The 21,637-nt window shown below is 45.8% G+C and overlaps 1 protein-coding gene and 1 pseudogene across 1 annotated transcript; one reads left to right on the forward strand and one right to left on the reverse strand.

Moving 5' to 3' along the window:
* The first annotated feature begins 2,743 nt into the window (after positions 1-2,743).
* Positions 2,744-8,421, forward strand: LOC145399545 (uncharacterized). The gene is made up of 4 exons (XM_080272144.1): positions 2,744-3,470; positions 5,361-5,758; positions 6,014-6,161; positions 8,312-8,421. Exons 1-4 carry the CDS (start codon positions 2,744-2,746, stop codon positions 8,419-8,421), a joined length of 1,383 nt encoding a protein of 460 aa, XP_080128270.1.
* An 11,755-nt stretch (positions 8,422-20,176) lies between these two features.
* LOC145399592 (5S ribosomal RNA) lies at positions 20,177-20,293 on the reverse strand (annotated as a pseudogene).
* Positions 20,294-21,637: the final 1,344 nt, after the last annotated feature.

Consider the following 21,637-nt stretch of genomic DNA (forward strand, 5'->3'; position numbering starts at 1 on the left):
CATGTACAGATTGAACAACCATTGAGACATGACACATCCCTGTACATAATAAGTATGTTTATTCTGAGAATAAAAAAGACTAATACATTAATCATGTTCCTTACGCACCCACTTCTGTCCGTCCTATATTTCAAAAATCGTAGCCGCCACTAAAATTGAGAAAAAATCTTTGGCGTTGGAGAAGTATCAGGGAAAAACTATTGTCAATAAAAAGGTAAATAGTTGTCATGTTTGGTAATGATGGTAGGAGACTATCACTATGAACATTTTGATATAGCATTGTACTGCGACTGATGTAGGTGTAATTGTCCTGTGGCAGTCATTGTACTTGTGCTCTGGCTACACCTGTATCTGCCTTGTGGCTCTACCTGTAGTAGTCTTGTGGAGGTTGCAGTTCGCTCTCTCTCTCTCTCTCTCTCTCTTAATAGGGTACGGTGGGGGGAGGTAGGTTAGCCCTGCCACTATGTGCACACTTGAAACTTCCAGCACACAATCTTACCTCTTTAGGTCGGACATTCAACTCCTTCGTGTTTTAATCGCTGACCGACTACTTCACAAATCACGCTTGAAGGAGTACTGGAGTGGTTCATCATCATTTCCACACAGTAAATCTCTTTTTGTGTCTTCCATTCCTCTTTCTTCCTCTCTTGTCATCCCTCAACTTCTATCTTTTCGTCATTCCCCACTCTGATCTACTATACTCCTTTCCCTTTCCATCACTCTCCTCATTCTGTCCGTATTCATGTTATTTGCCTTTCCTCTTTCCGTTACCTCTGTTCTCCTTGCTGTCCCAATCAATTTTTTTTTTCCTTCCTTCCTGCTGCATTTTATTTCTCCTTTCTCCTCTGTCCACTTCTTTTCTCCTTCTTCCTTGGTCTGTCTTTCTGATTCTTCTTCTCTCCATCTACTTTGTCCATCCTCTCCTATGCATCTCCTTTCCACTTCCTCTCTTTCCCATCTTTCTTTCTCCTCCATCTTTTCCTCGTAATCCTCTCCGTAGCTATTCCCCTCCATCGTTTCTCCATATGTTCTGTTGTCCTTTAACTATCACTTTTTCCCTTCTTCCCTCCCATCCTCATTTACCTCTCACTATCAGCTCTCCTTTCATTCTTCATCTCTTCGCTGATTCCTCTCATCTTAGTCCTCCCTGCACTCCTTCTCTTCATCTCTTCTCTCCTCCCTGCGCATTCCGCCTCCCCCCCATTCCTTTGCTTTTCTCCTTCCCTGCCTCTCGCCCCAAACCGCTATGCCACTTGCTGTGGTTTCTCAGTCATACGTGTGTCACTTTTACCCTCACTGTCACTCATATTATGTTGTTCTCCTGTAACTCGTTACCTGTGTCTGTCACTTCAGTTATCTTTACCCACATCCTCTCTCACATTCTCTCCATCCTCTCTACTTTTATCACAATATTTCTAATATCATACCCTGTGAGTTCATTGCTCTCTCTCTCTCTCTCTCTCTCTCTCTCTCTCTCTCTCTCTCTCTCTCTCTCTCTCTCTCTCTCTCTCTCTCTCTCTCTCTCTCGGTGCCTAACTTTGTGGGGTTTGCTTTAGTGGCTCATTGAGGTGTTATCCTGGCCATGTTGTTCATGTTAACCCTATCAGTGCGATGGTGTCACAAAATCTACCCATGGTATCCCCGTACAATTTCATACGGCTTTGAAATAACACTTCGAACTCAAGAGGTTCAATATAAGCTGCCTTAAAGCCTTGACTGCAAGTAGTTCTCTCTAGTTTGCATCAAATCTTATGGCGGTGACAAGAATAAACTAAAATGACGTCAGCCGGATACAAGGTGTGAATATCGTGCTTCAGTGTTGGCCTCATGCTGTATCATCATACTCTCTTACTTACTCTTTGTCTCCCTCTCTCCCATCTCTCTGCTTCTCTTCTTCTCTCACACCTTCCTATTCCTCTCCTTCCATCCCTTGCTTTGTCCGTTTCCTCCTCTTCTCCAACATTACTCATCTCCTCCCTCCCTCCCTCTTGTCACTTTTTGTCTTCTCTACATCCAGTAGCTTTTTTTCTTTCTCCAACACTTACTATTTCGATTTTTTTTCATTGATTTTGTATTAACTTTTCATTTCTGCTGTACTCTCCCCCACTGCGCCCCCTCCTTCATTTCTTCTCTTTCCATCCTCTATTTTTCCCTTTTCTTCACTTTCTTCTTTCATGTTCCTCCTCTTCCTCCCAGTTCCTTTTTCACTCTTCTGTTCATCATTCTTCTGCCTCCCTCTATTCCTACCCCCTGCCTCCCTCTATTCCTACCCCCTGCCTCCCTCTATTCCTACCCCCTGCCTCCCTCCATTCCTACCTTCTGCCTCCCTCCATTCATACCCTCTGTTGTCTTCCATTTCCACTCTCTGCCTCCCTTCATTCCTATCATTTTCCTCCCTTCATTCATTCCTACCCTCTGCCTTCCTGCAGTCCTACCTGTGGTATAAAACTGGGGTTTACTGGGAATGTTTCTTTTCACAAGGGTTGGACTCATTATAACTGTTTCTGAGTTCTTTGTTCGATTTGTTTGGGGTCTTATGCTTCGTGTTCCAAAGCTTATGTTTAAAGTCTTTTAGCATTTTAGGTTCAGATAGATCCTGGTTGTATCAGGGTAAACACCTACCTGTGTTCCTTGCTAAATAAAGCCTTATGAAAGAAGGTACTTTTTAAGTCGACCTTATGACAGTTTACTTAGCAAGAAAATTCTTTTATTCACTGCCGACACCGAGACCAAGTTACTGAAGATGGAGAAGTTGCTACGACCTGAACGTTTTAACGGAACTCCAGATACTACCCCTGCTCAGTGGAAACATTGGTTCTGTACCTTTACTGATTTTCTCGAGTCCGTGAGTGGTGACACTGCGCCAGACAAGCTCAAACTCCTCTTTAACTACATATCCCCTTCAGTCTATACTCATATTGTTGATTGCAAGACCTACACTGAAGCTTTTGAGGTACTGAAGGCTGTTTATGTGAAACCTACAAACGTCATCTTTGCTCTGCATCAGCTCTCTACACGGAAACAGCTACCCAGTGAATCCATTGACCAGTTTCTACAGTCGCTGAAGCTGCTATCCAAGGAATGTGAGTTTAAGGCTGTGACTGCTGATACTTATACCCAGAAAGCCATCCGTGATGCTTTTATCTCTGGTCTCACTTCACCTATGATTCGTCAGCGACTCTTGGAGAAAGAATCTCTAACTCTACATGAAGCTGTGCAGCTTGCTCTAAGTTTGGACTGGGCTCAGAGGAATGCCGAAGTATATGTTACTCCTCAACTCCATGAAAACTACTCAGCTACAATGGACGCCTCGACTTCTCTTAATGAAGTTAATTCGTCCTGTCCCAGCCTAGAAGCTGCTGCATATAAGGGGACAGCTGCTGCCTCCAAACCCTCATGTTTTTTCTGTGGTCGGTCCTGTCACCTTCGAGCTCGATGTCCTGCTCGGACCGTTGTAGGCTATAAATGTGGTAAGAGGGGTCATTTTGCCAGTGTGTGTAAATCTTGATGGGGCAGAGAGGACAGAGTGAAGCGTGAGTCTGTAGCTACCATTTTGGCTACTATACCTACTACTTCTACTCCACATAACGTATCTACTGCACCTACTCCACCCTGTAGCTCTGCAGCAACTATGGACCCGGTTATAGATGATGCTAGTTCCTCCAAACAACCATGTTATGCTAGTGAGTCCGTAGCTACCATTTTGGCTACTATACCTACTGTACTGCTTCTACTCCACCCGAAGGATCGACTGCACCTACTCCACCCTGTGCCTCTTCTGCTGCAACTACGGACCCGGTTAAAGAGGATGCCGCTTCCTTCAAGCAACCATGCTGTTCTACTGTTTCTGTAAGGGTTGATAATGTCAATATGTATGCTCTGATTGATAGTGGTAGTGATTCTAGTTTTATGCAAGCTGAGGTACCTGAACAACTGGGCCTGAATATTACCCCTTCTAGGGCAACCGTAAATATGGCATCTTCATCCCTATCCTCAGATACAGTGGGTCATTGTACTGTTAACCTTAATGTCCTTTGAAATGAGTATTCAAAATTTAAATTGTCTGTCCTTCCTCATCTGTGTGCTAATGTAATTCTAGGAAAAAACTTTATGAAGATGCATAAACCAGTTGAATTTGACCTTCATGGACCTAGACCTAAGATAACTGTTTATAGAGTTGCTTGTATGTCCTTGGATGCTCCTTCCCTGTTCCCTAACTTGACCTCTAATTGTAAGCCTGTCTCAACTCAATCTCGTAGGTTCTCAAAGTCTGATGAGGATTTCATTCGCAAGGAAGTTCAGTCCTTGCTTCGTGAAGGGATAACTGAGAAGAGCCAGTCTCCCTGGAAAGCTCAGGTTTAGTCCGTCTATTTTATGAAGAGCGTTTGGGCATTGTTCCTCTTGGGGAGTCTCCGTCCCACAATGTTGTCATACTTAGTACTGGGCAACTTAATCGGATTAGAAACAAGGCGCTAATGACAACTCTCCCAACACACCACTCTCTCCTCTCTCTCTCTCTCTCTCTCTCTCTCTCTCTCTCTCTCTCTCTGCATATAGAAATTGCATTGTTTATAGATTTATTTATATAAAAAGTATGTACACTTTTATGAATTTTTAGAATTTGAGGAAAAGCCTTCAGACTGACTGACTGTCTGTCTTGTTACGCTCTTATTCATTCCCTTTCTCCATGACCTTTCCCCCTACTCTCTGTTTCTGTCTGTCTGTCTGTCTGTCTGTCTCTCTAACATTATTTTTTATTAGGACTGTGATTTTCTCCTTAAAGTGTGATGTTTAATTGTGGTTTATAACAGCTTTTGATGGAACAATTATAGGTCCTCTGTTTGCCTTCTCTTCTAAAAAATACTTATTTATGTTGTAAATAAATTCTTTTTCTCTATTGTGGAGCACACAGGAGCGAGTAGCAGGAGTAAGAGCATCCATCTCAGGTGGCGGCCAGAGTGGAAATGACCTGGATTAACACGGTCACTCTACCCTTAAAAGAGTGGCAACGTTGGAAAGCAACGTTGCCAAGCGTTGTGGTATTTATAAAAAGTAATTGTTATTAAAAGAAAAAAAGAGGCATTCATAACACTATATAGCCTTATTAAAGAATTGAATATATATATACTGTAAATAAACTTCATTTAGAAGTAGTAAATATCTGACATGAGACAAAGAGGTGTACACGTTTGGCTGTAGGGCAGCCTAGGAAATTCCCAAGAGGGACAATGCCCAAACGCTCTTCATAAAATAGACGGACCATAGGGTTGATCGCCATAAGCGCTGCATGGTAGTTGACTATTCTAGGACTATAAATCGTTTTACACTCCTAAATGCTTTCCCAATTCCTCGCATTAAAGACCTGGTCCATAAAATGGCAAGGTATAGGGTGTTCAGCAAGCTTGATCTTAAAAGTGCTTATTACCAGGTTCCCCTCAGGGATAAGGAGAAAATGTACACTGCTTTTGAGGCTGATGGGCAATTATTTCAGTACACTAGGATCCCATTTGGTCTGACTAATGCGGTGACTGCTTTCCAGCGTGTGATTACTGATATGATTACTGATAATAACCTGGAAATCACTTATGCTTATTTTGATGATGTTAAAATCTGTGGATTTGGGCAAAAGGATCATGATCGTAATCTTGAGCGCTTCATGGAAGTTGCTACTAAGTATAATCTTACTTTGAATGAGGCCAAATGCCAGTACAACTTGACTCATATAAACTACCTAGGATACTGTATATCTAACGGAACTGTACGCCCTGACCCTGAACGTCTCTCTCCTCTGAGGAACTTGCCTGTTCCTTCAGATTCTGCCTCCCTCAAGCGTACTTTGGGTCTCTTCTCATATTATTCACTTTGGATTCCCAATTATTCTAGTCGTATTTTACCTCTCTTAAACTCAAAGTCTTTTCCCTCGGACTCCCATGGAACTCAGTGCTTCAACTCCTTGAAAGACAAGATTTGCAAAGCATCTCTGGATGCTTTTGATGAGACTTTGCCTTTACAGGTCGAGACTGATGCTTCTGCTACTTCTTTGGCTGCTACTCTTTCTCAGCAGGGTCGTCCGGTAGCATTCTTCTCGAGGACCTTGACTAGTTCTGAAAGGCTCCAGTCTGCCATGGAAAGAGAAGCTACTGCTATCACCGAAGCAGTACGTAAGTGGAAATTATTTTTCTAATTGGCAGGAGGTTCACTATTGTGACTGATCAGCAAGCAGTATCTTTCATGTTCAACTTTCGTCACTCGTCCAAAATTAAGAATGACAAGATCTTGCTGTGGCAACTGGAACTCTCTGAATACCTGTATGATATCAAATATCAACCCGGAGTTGAGAATATTCCATGTGATACTCTTTCCCGTGTTTGCAGTGCCACCTCTAATTCTCGCTTTGTTTCCCTAGAAGAGATCCACAGATCACTTTGTCATCCTGGTGTCACTAGACTATACCACTTTGTGAGGGCTAAAAATCTGGCTTACTCAGTAGAGAATGTGAGATGAGTGTTCACAGTGATCTATCTGTTCTGAACTGAAACTTAAGTTTTTCAGACCACCCTCAGCTCATCTCATTCATGCTATGCATCCCTTTGACCGTATCTGTCATGAATCAAATTCGCGACATTCCCCTTTTGTGAGAAGCCACGAACTATTAGTGGAAAACTCACTGTGTATCGCTCAGCTAACCGTTTCTCCCTCCATTTCGGGGTACACTTTTCAAAACATTCGTCACTGTTTTCAAAAGTGACCGATTTAATGCACGTCACTAAGTGCTGTACTGAGCAATACTATTGTTTTCTTTATTGTTCGCCCCTGCTTGCACTTGACCGTTAAAAATGCGGCCTACTGCTTCCCCTTTTGTTCCCACGACTTACTCAGTCGCGTGTTTGTTGTGACGGAGGAAGGTCCTGTGCTCCAGAAGTGTGAGAGGTCGCTAGCACCCAGACTCCACTGAGACAGTTAATCCAGTCCTCCCACCCCCAGGGTGATACATGGCATTCATCGACCGGTATTTCCTTTTTGTATAATCCTAGTTTTAAGAGTTTAGTTAAGGTGTTTTTTCCTAGGCGTAAGTATTTAGCTTCTGTGTGAGTGAGTGAGTGCGTCTCATTGATTTGATTTGAATTGTAACGTTAAATTTAACTTTTTGTAATCAATAAATTTAACAGTTCTTTTTCTTGAGCTTAATGTAAACTCTTTTTTCATTTCTCCAAATTAAGCTTATTTCCCACATAACTCCTAGCTTGCATACACGTTTTGCTATTCATAACTGGTACTTAGACCAGTCTTGTTGTATTAACTTAAAATCCGTTGTGCCATAGGAGTTAAGCATCAGCAAGGACCTGATTATTAGTATTAGTATTAGTTATTTATTGTCAGGGGTGAAGTAACTTTCTCCAGAGGATAACAGTACTAATTCAGCAATTGTGAGTAATTAGTCTCTGCTGTGTACTGTTGAGAAAGTTTATAAATTCTCGTTCTTAGAGAATCGTAGCAAGTCAGCGTAAAGTAATCGTTGCTTGATGTAGCAAGACAATTATTGTCTCTGCTCTTCAATATTATTGAATATTAATATCAAATTAAATAATACTTAAAATTTATTATAAAAACACCGTGATATTATAAAAACCCCGTGACAGTATCTCTATTGATGTTATAGGTCCTAAGCCTTCCTCTACTCGCAACAAATATCTTCTGGTTATGGTAGACGAATAGTCTAGATTTCCTTTTGCATTTCCTTGTCCAGGCATGTCTGCTCAGACTGTAATATCTTGTCTTCTGAAACTGTTTCCTCTGTTTGGTTGTCCTTCCTCTATCCACTCTGATAGGGGACAACAGTTTGTATCCAAGGAAGTTTCTAGTTTTCTCATGGAACAAGGAGTAGCTATGACTCATTCCACCCCCTATCATCATCAAGGTAATGGTCAGTGTGAGAGGGAGAATGGGACTATATGGAGAGCTGTGCATTTGGCTCTAAGACCCCACTGTCTTCCAGAGACTCACTGGGAACTAGTACTAGACAGTGTTCTTGATTCTATCAGGTCTCTTCTTTGCACTGCCACTAATCAAACCCCTCAGGAAATCCTGTAATGGTTACTCTCTACCATCCTGGCTTTCCTGGCTTTCCTTCCCTAGGCCTGTGCTCCTGCACAAGTTTGTCAGCCAGTCTAAGTCTGATCCTCTGGTGGAGCCTGTCCACGTTGTGAATGCCACCCCTCACTATGTCCGGGTCCGCTATCCTGACGGGAGGGAAACTACTGTCTCCACAAGGGACCTGGTACCTTCCCCTAAGGCTCTGGTGCCTTTGAAGACTCTCAACCCCCTGTGCCTGATCAGCCTTCAGAGAACCAACCTACTGCCCAGGGTTCGTCTGACTCTACGCCAAACCTCCAGACATCGCCGGAGAAGGATTATCTCTAAACCCAACAGGCTTCCCTGGTTCCCAACAAACAGCCTACTTCTAGCATGCCAGAACCTGTTCATCATTCTACCAGAAAATAGATAGGTTTACTTACTACTAATTAGATTTGTAGGCCAATTTTTGTATATATAATTGTGTAAATGGATTTAATTACTGAAATGAGTTGTACTAAGTATTTGTTTGGAACTTTATTAGATGGGGTGAATGTGGTATAAAACTGGGGTTTACTGGGAATGCTTCTTTTCAAAAGGGTTGGACTCATTATGACTTTCTAAGTTCTTTGTTCCATTTGTTCGGGGTCTTATGCTTCGTGTTACGAAGCTTATGTTTAAAGTCTTTTAGCCTTTTAGAGTCAGATAGATCCTGGTTGTATCTGGGTAAACACCTACCTGTGTTTCTTGCTAAGTAAAGCCTTATGAAAGAAAGTACTTTTTAAGTTGACCTTATGACACTACCCTCTGCCTTCCTCCATTCATACCTTCTGCCTCCCTCTTCTGTGCCTAACTCATATCTTCCTTTGTCGTTGTCTTCTTTCTTTCCCCTTCCTGATCCCATTCCCGTCCCTGTGCCTCCTGCCTTCTTTTATATCTCTGCCACCCCTCCCCCTCTCCCTCTACTGCCCCCATCATCATCATCATCATCATCATCACGCCACAACACCTCCATCACCAATAAGTACAGGTCTATGTAGACCAGTTTAATGGGACGCATTTACCAGATAACAATCTGGGTGATAATTTCTGTGGCAGAGGAGGGAGAGAGAGAGAGAGAGTGGTGGGGCTACAAGGAAAGTGGCAGAGCTGTGTGTGGCAACAACCGCACACCGCGGTGTGCCGTATCTCGCATCACGGTGCGTATGCGGAATACAACAAGGAAATACTGGTTGCAGTGCGGACGCAGTTCCATTCTATGCAGGTGTTGTATGGGTACTGGTGTATTTCCTCCTCTGCGATACATGTATGGATTTTGTAGAGTCAGTGTGAATGAAAAAGAATGTCACACACACAGAGAATGTGTGTGGAAGGAACACCAGATCCAACTCCCAGCACTGTGTAGGGTTGCCCATAATGTTCTATGTATCATGGCCACCAGCGCACCTAGTGAATGAAATTTTACTCTAGCTGAACATGTAGTGTCAGCCTAGAGGACGAGTTTCTGGCCATCGCGTGTTGATGATATTCAGCAATTCTAGGGTAAATGCTAAGAGTAAAGAGAAGTACAGTAATTCTAGGGTAAATGCTAAGAGTAAAGAGAAGTACAGTAATTCTAGGGTAAATGCTAAGGGTAAAGAGAAATACAGTAATTCTAGGGTGAATGCTAAGGGTAAAGAGAAGTACAGTAATTCTAGAGTAAATGCTAAGGGTAAAGAGAAAGTACAGTAATTCTAGGGTAAATGCTAAGAGTAATGAGAAGTACAGTAATTCTAGAGTAAATGCTAAGGGTAAAGAGAAGTACAGTAATTCTAGGGTGAATGCTAAGGGTAAAGAGAAGTACAGTAATTCTAGGGTAAATGCTAAGGGTAAAGAGAAGTACAGTAATTCTAGAGTAAATGCTAAGGGTAAAGAGAAGTACAGTAATTCTAGGGTAAATGCTAAGGGTAGAGAGTAGTACTGTAAGTCTAGGGTAAATGCTAAGGGTAGAGAGGAGTAAGAAAGCAAGCAACAGAAGCTATAATCAAAATAACTTCATGAAAACCTAAAAAATATTTCATAACCGTATGGTAATAAAATCATTCCAGTCCTTGTCTTGTTTAAGTTCCTCCTGTCTATATCATTTTCAACCTTATAAACATGCAAAATGGTGTTTTGTTTATGGCACTGCTTATATATGCTGTTGATTACTGAATGTCATGCAGTCTAGTATATATGTATATGACTTCAGCGCAAATTGTGGGATTCTATTCCGTGGGTGCAGCGCAGGTGTGGTTCTGTGTACTGTGGGTGCGGTAAGGGTGTGGTTCTATGTATTGCGGATGTGGTGCAGGTGTGGTTCTATGTGTAGCGGGTGCAGTGTAGGTGCGGTGTGGGTGTGGTACTACGTTTTGCGGGTGCATTGCAGGTGTGGATCCAAGACAATTAAAATTGTGCAGTTCAGGTGCAAATGTGGTTCTAACATTGCGGTTGCGGTCCAAGTGCGGATTCAAATACTGGAACCGCACTGAGCTCTGGAGAGTGGCGGGGCCACAGGGTAGGAGGAAGGGAGGGAGGGAGTGATGGTAGAAGAGGAGAAAGAAGTGAAGAAAATGGGAATTGGGAGAGGAGGAGGACATTAAGGTGTCTAGAAAGAAGGTTCAAAGTAATAAGATGGAGTAGTGACTGTCAAGAGGAGTAAACAATGAGTCGGTGAAAGCTGGATCAGTGTTATGAAAAAGCATGAGAGAGAGAGAGAGAGAGAGAGAGAGAGAGAGAGAGAAAGAGACAGAGAGAGAGAGAGAGACACACACACACACACACACACACACACACACACACACACACACACTCAATGACAGAGACTTACTGACTGACTGACTGACTGAGGAAAACATCTCGTAAATAAATGAATATAATAAGTGTGCATTCGAAAAAAAAATGATGTTGGTGAGGCATGGAAGGATGAGAGGGGAGAAATGAAGTACTGCGTGATGATGGTTGGGAGGAACAGTGAGAAGACAGAGCAGAGAGTGGAGAAGGAGAAGAGAAGGAGGACGGGAGAGATGACAGAATGGGATGGGGAGAATGAGAAGAGAGGGAGGAAGTGAGAGGAGCAGAGAGAGTGGAGAAGTGGAAGAGAGCGAGGAGGATACAGATAATATATAGATAAGTAGATAGAAGAATAAGAATGAAATGTATGATAAATAAACACACACACACACACACACACACACACACACACACACACACAATACTCGCAGAAAAAAAAAAAAATCTTATTTCCTCTTTCTCTCCTTATCAGCCGTGTCTGTTGTTTTTGTTGTTATGATTCGTCCAACTATCGAAATAAAATGGACACGGGCTCAGGGTGTAGAGGCCGCTAGAGTTATCTGAAGCGTTATAAGTGGAGCGTCCTCTGCATGACGGCAGATGGACGCAGACGGAGAAGGTGAAAGTAGATAAGCGGTGCTATGTCCAGCGAGGCGGAGGGTATGAGGAGACAGTAGAGAGAAGAGAAGGGACAGCGGAAAGTGCGACAATCTCAGCGGCGGTGTGAGTACATGACACTCGTCTTACGAGACTGTCACGTAGTGTGAGTAGTAGAGAAGCAGTGGAAGGGCAATCTAGGAGATAGTGCAAGAGAGGCCAGTCATCTTGCTGGTGACAGTGAAGGCACGGGTCGGGTTGTTGGCCAGCTGTTTGTGAGAAGCAGGGGTGTCCTAGACAGAGACGTCGGAAACTGACTATAGGGTCGTTAGGGGTGTGGAGGGGGAGGGCAACGAGCGGCTCGTAGTGAGTGGCTCGTGCATACCAAGAGGCTGAACATGAGCCAGCAGTGACTTGGTCTTCATGATCCTTGTGAGTGAACCTTATGATGGAGGTGTGGGCTTTTCTTTCGATTCCAGCAAGGCTGGGCTTTAATGGGAAATCAATGTCGGGTCGAGCAGTGGCACCTTGAGCTGTGGCATCTGCCAATTCATTACTATGGATACCCACATGGCCGGGTATCCAATGGAGAAGCATGACGGTGCCTCTGCGTGCAATGGCATCAGCCACAGCTAAGATGGAGGTCAGCAGGCCTACATTGTCTGTGAAGCATCGTGCATGAAGACCGTGCAGCGACGAGAGCGAGTCTATACGAATTTTAATGCGTTCGTGGTGGTGTTGGCTGGCCTCTCTAAGGGCGCCAAGGATAGCAACGAGCTCCGTCTCTTACACAGAGGACCCGGTAGGGAGCCTTCATGTCTCGGCACGGCCTTCACAGTAAAATGTAGCGCCCACTGATCCATCAGCAGTGACTGACCCATCAGTGTAGTATTCAACTGCCCCTGGGACAAGAAGGGTTGCCATCCTTCTGAGCACATCTTGCTGTAACACTGAGGGGAGGGATGCTCTAGGGGAGGGGCTGAAATGGGCAAGACTTCATATCACGGGAGGCAGCCATGGTGATGGAGGCGAGTAGTCAGGGTGAGGGAGGCCAGGGCCTCCCTGCAAGGCATAAGGTAGGTCAAAGTTATGTAGGACGGTCACAACAGAATGTGCCCAGTCCCTCCTAGCATGATGTTGAATCTAGGATGCATTGCAGCAGAGCAGAGACAGGCATTTGAGGCCTGAATCTGCAAAGCTGTGCAGCAACTGCTGTCGAACAACTCCAGATGCGATGTTTGAGAGAGGGAAAGCCACTCTCCAGCCTTAGATTCTCGGTGTGCATCCACATAGGAACACCTAACATCACACGAAGTGCAGAGTTCTGCAGGACTTCGTGGGGGCGGACCTGCTTCCCTGAAAGTCCCACAAGACACTTTTCACTATGGTCAACAAGTGACCGTATTGTGTGTGTATGTAAGATGTTCTGAGGGTACATGGTGAGGCACCGAGATTCCTGTGATAGAGGGCTTTTAGTGCAGTGATTCTAGGGGCGACCCTCTCTTGTAGGTATTTTACGTGCTTGGAGAAGGTTAGGAGACTGTCAAACCACTCTCCCAACTACTGATGACTGAGAACTAGGCTGAGCTCTTGCCCTCCGAGTGAAAGCAAATGTTCAGGGGGTTGCATCCCAAAGGGCATGCATTTCGTTTTGGTGAGGTTGATCTTGAGGCCCAGTTCACAGCATCTGTCATGTAGGCGGGTCAGAGCAGCTGGTGCCAGATCATAACAATCCCTACGAGAGAAGATAAGAACGAAATCATCGGCATAGCAGAGGAGTGTGATGCCTCTGCCAAAGTCAATCGACAGCAGCTGTTTGACAAGCAGGTTAAACAAGGGGGGACTTAGCATGCCTTCCTGTGGCATCCCGTTGACGTGGGGGTGGGCGGGAGACAGCTGCCCCAGAAAGTGCACATTGGCAGAGGAGCTGGCAAATTAGTTATCCAGCCAAGAGAAGTTCTGCCACAAACGCCGTTGGCTACAAACACCGCGAGTACAGCCTCAGGGACAGGTAGCTCAAAGGCCTTCTCTACATCCAGGAAGACTGCCATACCTAGGCCATTTCTCAGCTCACCAAGAAAAGAGGCAAGGCATTGAACGATGCTTCTGCCAGGAAGGTAAGTGAAGAGCTGCGGGTGCAGCAGGCCTAATTTCCAGGCAAGACGAGAGAGAGAACGTGTTCAGCTGTCTTCATGATACAGCTGAGAAAAGAGAGAGGCCTGATCACAGCTTGATCAAGTGGCTTAGGGATGGGATGGATTATTGCAGTCTTCCATGGTGTAGGGAGTCGTCCCTCCGCCCATGAGTGATTGACAAGTTCTAGAAAGGGAGACCTTTCCCTCTGTCTTGATCGTGCTAGGAGGGAGTGAGTGAGGCCATCTGCTCCTGGGGCCGTGCCCTTCCTGCCTTGGTGGGCCTCGTTCAATTCACCATCGGTAAAAAGGACATCAGCCTCATCAGGATGCATACAGGTGTCGTTGATAGAGGTGCTACATTGGCCCCGGAGATGATCCTGCAGATCTCTGACAGACTGTGGAGGATTTATTGGCGAGATCCTCAAGGCAAAATGAGCAGCGAGGCGATTGGCCTCTCCTGCAGGATCAGGATGAGAGGGGGGTGGAGGGGCCAGCTGCCTGAGATGCGCCTGATTCTCGTCCATGTCTCCTTCAGGGAGGAGTGTGAATCGAGAGTCTGACACCATCACATCCAGGCCTCGTCTTTAAGCCTCCGTGTTTCGCATGAAGCATGGCGTGCTACCGCAGCCAGGTATTTCCTTATGATGATGGAAGGGCATCTCCTATGAGTCTTGTGAGCTGCATTAAGTCAGTGATTCAGCTCACATACTCTCTCGTCATAGAACCAATGGTCTTTGGTGAGAGAAGTGGGAGGCCTGGAGAGGGGAATACTGCCTGCGGCAGTGTGTCTGAGGGTGAGGGCGACATAGTCGGCATGCTCGTCAAGGGATAGCAGGGAAGGGGCATCTCCTATAAGAGTCTCAACAGTCAGCTCATAGTCTCGCCAGTGAGCTCGGCGTGTGTTTCAGCGAGGAGGAGGCAGCGGTGGTGGTGGTAGGGGCACAGCCTGCAGGTGTTAGAGTGGCAAAGTGGTCACTTGTGAGGAACAGATGCAAGGACCATGTCGAGCTGCCAGCGAGAGTCAAGGAGACTATGGTGAGATCCAGTCTCTCATCTCGAACGTGGGTGGGTTCAGCTGGATTGTTAAGCAATGTAACGACCTGTATATCCTCAAGGAGCATGATGAGGTGCCGCCCTGCCTCATTTGAGGGGCTGGGCAAGGAGAGGATGGGATGGTGGCCATTTAGGTTGCTGTCCACATAGGTTAGTTCGGTAGAGGCAAGGGTCAAAATCTCACCTAAGTCAAGAGTGCCATCACGACTCCTGCAGATATTGAAGATGTTAAGTGAGGTGGTGGCAAGGCGCAGGACGACGCCCTGCACTTTAACACTCTCCTCACAGCATACAGGAGGATCATAGTCGGCAGACTGGATGTGGGTAAGACTGGAGGCTGAGGGTTGGGGAGAGGTGGGAAGAACTCCGCTGCTACCAAGGGTGGGGATTGAGGGAGTGTTGATGACTTCCCCTGAGTTCCCCAAAAAAACGTACCTGGGGAGGCGGGGCTGATCTCCTGTTGCTGGCAGCCCCAGGCTACCTGATAACAGTGGCTCTGATCCACTTGTGCAATTCTCGAGGGGCACTGCAGGTGTCATGCGTGATGCCTGCTTGTGCAATTTGGGTAGCAGGCCACGACCATCTCCCCCACCTTGAAATTGGTGAAGCAGACGTCAGTGTTGTGGCTCCTGCTGCACACACTGCATATGACTGGTCTTTTGCATGTGGCCTGGTGGTGGCCATAACGGTGGAACATGAAGGACCACAGGGGCTCCGGGGTGTATGGGCATAGATGGAAACTGCCCCAGTTCCCGAGGTCCAGCTCGGGGATCATAGGGCCGTGGAGGGTTACGACCACATGCCTCATTTCTTCCCTGGTCCTTGTCTAACAACAGACAGCTGACTCCACCTGAGGGTGTCGGAGGAGGAGCTCCAGGAACCAGCCACGTGGGAAGCTCATAACTACCGATTTGGTGGTCTGGATCCCCAGGGTAAATTCAATCAGTTTGTAAGGGGAGGTCATGTCCTGGGAGTAGGTGCGGAGGAGGTTGTATGAGTCCTGCTCGATGGCAGAATGATCGAACTGCCGCCCGGTGCCATGCGGTTGCTGCAACAGAGGCTTGGTAGTGCTGCCTCGATGGCAGCCACCGTTTCATACATGCAGTCTTGTCCCTGTTGAACTGGGATGTGGAAGGCTGGGAAGAACGAAGCAGGTAGAGGATGTCCCGTGATGCTGACTGACAGACGGGGGGGCCTGAGGAGTCAGCCTGGGAGTCCTGTTGCCTAGTGCTGTGGCAGGGGGGGGGGGTTTCCCTGCTTGGCCCATTTGGACCAGCCAGTGACAACTATGAAGCCCTCGTCATCAGCAGCAGCAGGGTTAGCAGCAGAGGAGGTGCTAGGAGTAGGTTCGGGGGGGAGGGGGCAGCAGTAGAGAAGGAGTGAGCTAGAAGAGGAGGAGTGAGCAGCAGAGGAAGGGCTAGGAGGTGCAGGCAAGGAGGAGGATGAGGAGGAAGAGGAGTCATCTCTACCCTCCATTTGCTCGTGAATACGAGCGGTCTTGGAGGGGTGGGAGGCATCAGCAATTGGGGAGGCAGAGGGGGGAGGAGGGACGGTAGGGGTCAGCAATATTGGGAGAATCACCAGAGGAGTCAGGCAGAAGGGTGCCTCCACTGTTTAAGTCCAGGTTGGCGGTTTTCAGTGGAAGGGAAAGGTGCCATAGTCGCAGCCACAGCTGCAGCCGCAGCAGCGGCGGGGCACTCAGGCTTGGTGGAGGGGCCACGGGGCAGGGAGTGGATGGTGGAGGCAACGGTGGGGGGGGTGCTGCTTCACGCAAGCTTTAGGCGCCAGAGAGGCGGCAGGCTGGGGCCGGCTCTGTGGGGCCCTGTGAGGGGGGGCTGGGTTTCAACCCAGGGGGTCTGGAGAACCGTGACGACTTAGCACTATGCATACTGCAGCCAGATCAGCAATAAAGAAAGAAAAGGGAAAGAGAAAATAAAGTAAGGAAAACAATAACAGAAGAAAATAAAGGAACAGCAATAAAGAAATAAAAGGGAAAGAGAAAATAAAGAAAATAAAGTAAGCAAAAGAATAAGGGAAGAGATCAAAGGAACAGAGTTAAAACAAAATCTTCCCGGCAGTTCCCTACAGTGATGGGGGCCTAAACTTCCCACCCTCTAAAGGGCATTGAAGGAGACCCAGTCACTACCCCATGAAGGACAGGACTTTCCTAACCTAACCCTAACAGCAAGCCATCCTTGCCACCTCCTGTAACCAGCCCTCTAAGGTCCTCCTTCATGGAAATACCCTAACGGTATCCCTTCGGGGTTCGGCGTCGGATAATGACAGGGACTAAAAGGCAGCCGGAGAGTGACGAAATGAAAAGAAAGTATGAAAGAAGGAAGTAGACTGACTGGATGATAAGGCTGAAAGCGATGTACAAACCCCCAAAATCTGGGAGAAATGGAACCCAAGATTCACTACTCGAGCGCAATAGGTGTGAGTGCCACAAGAGCCACGTGAGAAGTCCAGCCGTGCCTGTCACAATCTCTCCTATCTCCATTTCCTTGTTCACATTATTGTCTGCCCTCTGATCCTCTCTTTTTTTTTTTTTTTTTTTTTACCAATTCTGTCTCTCGTTCACAGTCTGCTTCGTCTCTAGCCCCCTCGAGTATTGTTTTCACTCTTTCTGTTTGTCTGCCTGTCCGTCTATCTGTCCGTCTGTCTGTCTGCCTGTCTGTTAACAACTTTACGAGAAAACAACAGGTGTGATTTTGACTAAAATTACAGGGATGATGAGCTATGACCTTCTGATCACCTGATTAAATTCTGGGCCAAATTGGATCATGGGCCAGGATGCAGGCCAAAAAAATGAAATAAAATCGTTTTTTCGCCATAACTCTTTTCAAATTTGTCATATGAACATGAAACCAAAACCAAAAGGTGCATCTTTCAAATCTGCATCCTATAACATGCCTCATTACTGTACATCAGGGGGTCACCTCCCAGTTAGTGGTAGGGGGGGGGAGTCAGTGTCAGGTGGGTCGGGATTAGTTTTTCAAATAGACATAAAATCATCAATTTTCACCCGATTTACTCCAAATTTGATTTGTGACATCTTTCACTAGATAGCCTGTTGTGTTTATACGTCAGCACTAAAATGACTACGGGGACGGATTTGCTGCGCCTTGACACCGCCTGTTGTTGTTGTTGTGTTGGTGGTGGTGGTGGTGATCGCAGTGTCAGTGATGGCGATGATGGTGGTAGTAATAGTAGTAGTTTGCATATTGCACGAGTTCAGTGGTTTAGCCATATTTATAGTGTTGTACAGAAAACATTCATTACAAGATTCACTACCACAAGCGATATATGGTATGAAAATCTTCATGATCATCATCGTAATAATAATAATAATAATAATAATATTCTATCTATCTATCTATTACCAGACGCCTCAATCCCGTTTGGGGTGGCCACAAACAAATCGCCTCCAAGTCGCCCTGTCCCCCGCCATTTCACTGCCCTGCCCCCAACTCACACACCCCTCTCTCATATACCTCTCCATCCCATCCCTCCATCTCATCCTCGGCCCCCCCCTCCCTCTTCCCCCCTCCACCTCACTCACATACACTCTCTTCGTCAGTCTTTCACCCTCCATCCTCTCCACATGGCCAAACCACCTCAGTGTGTTCCTCATAACGCTTCCTATCACATCCACATCCACACCACAATGCTCCTTTATATCCTCATTCGTCAGCCTGTCTCTCCATGTGACTCCACAGGCTCCTCTTAAATAACTCATTTCCACTGCTCTCACTCTTGACTTGAGTCCTTCCAGCAACGTCCAAGCTTCACTTCCATACGTTAGAGTTGGTATCACAATACTGTCATGTAGTAACTTTTTCACTTCCATGCTCACTTCCCTGTTTCTTATCACTGTTTTCAAAGAACCAGCAACCTTTCTTCCCTTTCAAGCACTTCATCCTCCAAACCTCCATCCTTACTCATCACACTACCCAAGTTCTTAAAGGTACTCACATTTTCCAATTCCTCACCATCCAACCTTGCTGTACATTCACTGACTTCAACTCTCTCAAAGACCATCACTTTACTCTTCCCTACATTCACCTTTAGATTCCGTTTCTTACACACTCTCCCAAACTCATCCACCAAGCCTTGCAGCTCCCCTTCGTCTTCACTCAACAACACAGGATCATCTCCAAACAAGTACAGGGAGTTTCCAAACACTATTCTCTCTCACCAGGGCCACTCCAACATCCACTACCCTACCTTGTACCTCATTTCTTACCCCATCCATGTACAGACTGAACAACCATGGAGACATGACACATCCCTGTTTCAACCCAACTTTCAATGAGAAAAATTCACTTAGTTCACCATCCACACGCACTGCAGCCTTCGCACCATCATACATACTCTTTACAGCATTCAACAACTTCCCATCTACTCCATATATTCTTAATACTTTCCACAATCCTTGTCTATCCACCCTATCATATGCTTTCTCCAAATCCATGAAAGCCGCATACAACTTCTTTCCCTTCTCTAGAAACTTTTCCACTAAAGATCTAAGAATGAATATATGATCTACACAACCTCTTCCCTTCCTAAAACCTCCCTGTTCTTCTCCAACTGATTTCTCTGTTCTTTCTCTAACTCTGTCAATAAGTATCCTACCGTACACTTTTCCTATTATACTAAGAAGACAAATGCCCCTATGATTACCACACACTTCTTTTTCCCCTTTTCCTTTGTACAAGGGAATAATTATACCTGACTTCCAATCCTCCGGGACTCTACCTTCCTCCCAGGCCAATCTGCACATCTTCCACATCCATTCTACTACTATCTCTCCCCTATGCTTCAGCATTTCACCACACACTCCATCAATTCCGGGGGATTTCCCCGATTTAACTTTCTTCATTGCTTCCACAACTTCTATCCTACTGATTTCTTCCTGTCTTCTCACCTCCCTCTTTCTCCCAGCCATTCCCCAGCCACTTATACTCGCATTACTTCCATCCTCTATGTTCAACAATTCCTTAAAGTGGTCTCTCCATCTGCTCACTTTTTCTCCCTTCTCCACTAGTAATCTACCATTTTTATCTTTCACTCCCCTGCTAACTTCGCTTCCACCCTGTCTTACTCTTTTCACCTCTTTCCAGAACATTTTCTTACAGTCCCTCCACTTTACACTCAAATTCCTTCCAAATTCCTCATCCACTCTCTTCTTACTCTCTCTTACTAATCATTTCACCTCTCTCTTTCTACATATAACTCTCTCTTCCGCCTCTCAACTGCTTCCACGCCCCTATTTCTCATCCATTCATTGTATGCTTTCTTCTTTTGTGCCACAGCCTGTCTCACCTCTTCAGTCCACCACGCTGTCCCTTGCACCTCCCACCGTCTTCTCTAATAATATTAATCATTCATTCATTCATTCATTGCCAGACGCCATGTATCCCAGACGGGGTGGCCAAGGGCTTAGAGTTAATTGTTTTACAGGGAGGGGCACTAATCCTCCACCAACCCCACTTGACGCGTAGGGATGCCAACAGCATCTGGTGTTCCCAGGAGGTCACCCATCCAAGTACTAACCAGACCCAACGTTGCTTAACTTCGCTGATCGGACGGGAAGCGGTGTAACAATAATAATAGTAATTCATCCATCCATCCATCATCCAGTCCTCCGTTGCCCCATGATGAGAGTAGGAGGCCGGGGCTAGGCAGTTGGTCCTTACATTTAAGATGAGAGTGACCAGCCTCACTCATCCCTGAGTGGCATTACGTGAGCAATAAACCCCAACCATCCCTTGGATAGAAACCTTCAACGGCTCAATCCGATAGGAGTGCAATAATTACCCACTAAACCACCAGGCGCCAAAATTTGGATGTATGGTTACCACGCAGCATCGTAAATGATTTCCTGGTGTATAGGATACCATTTGGCTTGTCAGTCAATGTAGAGTCACCCACAGGCAGAAGGATGAGGAAAGAATGAAGGAAAGTAAGACAGAAGTGGATGGAAGGAAAGAAGGATGGAGGAGAGGAAAGGGCAGACACCCGAGAGCAGCACTACATCGAGTAAGTGGATGATGAGGGTCCCCAGCTACCACAATAATAATAATAATAATAATAATAAAATTGTCAGTACGTTTAGTTACTTGGGTAGTGTGATGAGTAAGATGGAAGTTTAGAGGGTGAAGTGCTTGAAAGGGTAGAAAACGGAAGAAAGGTTGTTGGTTTCTTGAAAGCAATGATAGTATACAAGGACGTGAGCATGGAAGTGAAAAAGTTACTACATGACAGTATTGTGACACCAACTCTACCGTATGGAAGTGAAGCGTCGACCCTGGTGGAGGGACAGAAGTTAGGAGTGAGAGCAGGGGAAATGAGTTACAGTATTTGAGAGGAGCATGTGGAGTCACATGGGGAGACAGACTGACAAATGAGAAAGTGAAGGAGCGTTGTGGTGTGGATGTGGATGTGATAGGAAGCGTTAGGAGAAATACGCTGAGGTGGTTTAACCATATGTAGAGGATGGAGAGTGAGTGACTGACTAGGAGAGTGTGTGTGAGTGAGGTGGAGCGGGTAAGAGGGAGGGGGAGGCCAAGGATGAGATGAAGGGATGGAGTGCAGAGGTATATGACAGAGGAGGATGTGAGCTGGGAGCAGGACAGTGAAATGGAGGGGGGGGGGTACATAGCGACATGGAGGCGATTTCTTTGTGGCCACCCCTTACAGGATTTAGGCGTCTGACAATATATAGAGAGACAGATAAATTATTATTATTAGTAGTAGTAGTAGTAATAGTAGTCGTAGTAGTAGTAGTACTAGTAGTAGCAGTAGTAGAAGTAGTAGTAGTAGCAGCAATAGCAATAGTAATAGTAGTAGTAGTAGCAGCAATAGCAATAGTAATAGTAGTAGTAGTAGCAGTAGTAGTAGTAATGGCAGTAGTATTTAACTAGCAGATAACACTGTTGATGATGGCAGAGTGAAGCACAATAAAC

This window comes from Coenobita brevimanus, chromosome 49, assembly GCF_032717465.1.
Source record: "Coenobita brevimanus isolate Jiangsu-jjx chromosome 49, ASM3271746v2, whole genome shotgun sequence".
In the NCBI taxonomy this organism is placed as follows: Eukaryota; Metazoa; Arthropoda; class Malacostraca; order Decapoda; family Coenobitidae; genus Coenobita; species Coenobita brevimanus.